We start from the raw sequence: 2,128 nt of genomic DNA, 5'->3' as shown, positions 1-2,128 counted from the left end.
GGGGACACCTGGGGGTACCTGGATACATCTGGGAACAGCTCGGGGGGCTTGGATACACCTGGGGACAGCTGGGCACACCCTTCTGAGTGTCCCCAGCTGTCCCCACCTGTTGCAGGTGAAGTACGGGGTGATCCAGGTGGGGACAGTCGGGGTTTTGGGGTCTGTCACACCTGTCCCCACCTGTCCCCTCCTGTCCCCAGGTGATGTACCGGGTGATCCAGGTGGGGACAGTGGGTGGCTCTGGGATTATCTGTGTCACACCTGTCTGTCCCCAGGTGATGTACCGGGTGATCCAGGTGGGGTCAGTCAGGGATTTGGGGTCTGTCTCACCTGTCCCCACCTGTCCCCTGCTGTCCCCAGGTGATGTACCGGGTGATCCAGGTGGGGTCAGTCAGGGATTTGGGGGTCCCTGTGTCACACCTGTCTGTCCCCTGCTGTCCCCAGGTGATGTACCGGGTGATCCAGGTGGCTGACGGGCAGCTGGACGCGCAGACCGAGGGCACCAGCGCCATCAGCGGCTACCCGGCCACGCAGTCCATGACACAGGTGGGTCACCGGCCACGCCCCTGTCACGCCCCTGCCACACCCACTGTCCCCACACAGTCCATGACACAAGTGGGTCACCGGCCACGCCCACTGTCCCCTCTGTCCCCACACAGTCCATGACACAGGTGGGTCACCGGCCACGCCCACTGTCCCCTCTGTCCCCACACAGTCCATGACACAGGTGGGTCACTGGCCACACCCACTGTCCCCTCTGTCCCCACACAGTCCATGACACAGGTGGGTCACCGGCCACACCGCTGACACGCCCCTGTGACACCCTCTGTCCCCACACAGTCCCCACTCACCTGACCGCCACCCAGTCCACAACACAGGTGTGTTATGGGCCCCCATTTGTCCCTCACCTGTCCCCACCTGTCCCATGAGCTCACTTACGCCCAGGTCTCACCTGTGCAGGCGGTGATCCAGGGCGTGTTCCTGTCCCTCACCTGTCCTTGTCCCTCACCTGTCCCTGTCCCTGTCTTTCATCTGCCCTTCACCTGTCCCTGTCCCTCACCTGTCTCTCACCTGTCCCTCACTTGTCTGTCCCCTGCAGGCAGTGATCCAGGGCACGTTCTGGGCTCACCTGTCTGTGTCCCTCACCTGTCCCTGTCTCACCTGTCCCCAGGTCTCACCTGTCCCTGTCCCTCATCTGTCCCTCACCTGTCCCTCACCCGTCTCACCTGTCCCTGTCCCCGCAGGCAGTGATCCAGGGTGCGTCTGTGTCCCTCGCCTGTCCCTGTCCCTCGCCTGTCTCACCTCTCCCTGTCCCTGTCTCAGCTGTCCCCTGTCCCTGTCTCAGCTGTCCCCTGTCCCTGTCTCAGCTGTCCGCTGTCCCTGTCCCCACAGGCAGTGATCCAGGGCACATTCCTATCCCTCACCTGTCCCTGTCTGTGTCCCTCACCTGTCCCTGTCCCTGTCCCTCACCTGTCTCACCTCTCCCTGTCCCACCTGTCCCTGTCTCACCTGTCCCGGTCCCCGCAGGCGGTGATCCAGGGCATGTTCCTGTCCGTCACCTGTCCCTGTCACTGTCCTTCACTTGTCCCTCACCTGTCCTTGTCTCACCTGTCCCTGTCCCTCACCTGTCCCTATTCCTCACCTGTCCCTGTCTCTGTCCCTCACCTGTCCTTGTCCCCATGTTTCACTTGTCCCTGTCCCTGTCTCACCTGTCCCCATGTCTCACCTGTCCCTGTCCCCGCAGGTGGTGATCCAGGGCACGCTCCTGTCCCTCACCTGTCCCTGTCCCTCGCCTGTCCCTCACCTGTCCCTGTCCCTGTCTCAGCTGTCCCCTGTCCCTGTCCCCACAGGCGGTGATCCAGGGCCTGTCCCTGTCCTTGTCTCACCTGTCCCCTGTCCCCACAGGCGGTGATCCAGGGCCTGTCCCTGTCCCTGTCTCACCTGTCCCTGTCCCCGCAGGCGGTGATCCAGGGCGTGTTCCTGTCCCTGTCTGTGTCCCTCACCTGTCCCTGTCCCTGTCCCCGCAGGCGGTGATCCAGGGCACGTTCTTGTCCCTCACCTGTCCCTGTCCCTGTCTCATCTGTCCCTGTCCCTGTCCCCATGTCTCACCTGTCCCTGTCCCTGTCTC

The 2,128-nt window shown here is 63.3% G+C and overlaps 1 protein-coding gene across 1 annotated transcript in view; it reads left to right on the top strand.

Annotated features, from left to right (window-relative positions):
- The first annotated feature begins 447 nt into the window (after positions 1-447).
- Positions 448-2,128, top strand: part of USF1 (upstream transcription factor 1) — a 4,169-nt gene continuing 2,488 nt past the window's right edge. The window contains exon 1 of the mRNA XM_057388618.1: positions 448-546. Within this exon, the coding sequence (XP_057244601.1) occupies positions 448-546 (99 nt within the window). The remainder of the gene's footprint in view (positions 547-2,128) is intronic.

Source organism: Malurus melanocephalus, unplaced genomic scaffold, assembly GCF_030028575.1.
Source record: "Malurus melanocephalus ecotype Western Australia unplaced genomic scaffold, MMel_1.1 scaffold_2182, whole genome shotgun sequence".
Classification (NCBI taxonomy): domain Eukaryota; kingdom Metazoa; phylum Chordata; class Aves; order Passeriformes; family Maluridae; genus Malurus; species Malurus melanocephalus.
The sequence above is the reverse complement of the archived record's forward strand: the minus strand, read 5'-3'. Positions and strand labels throughout refer to the sequence as shown.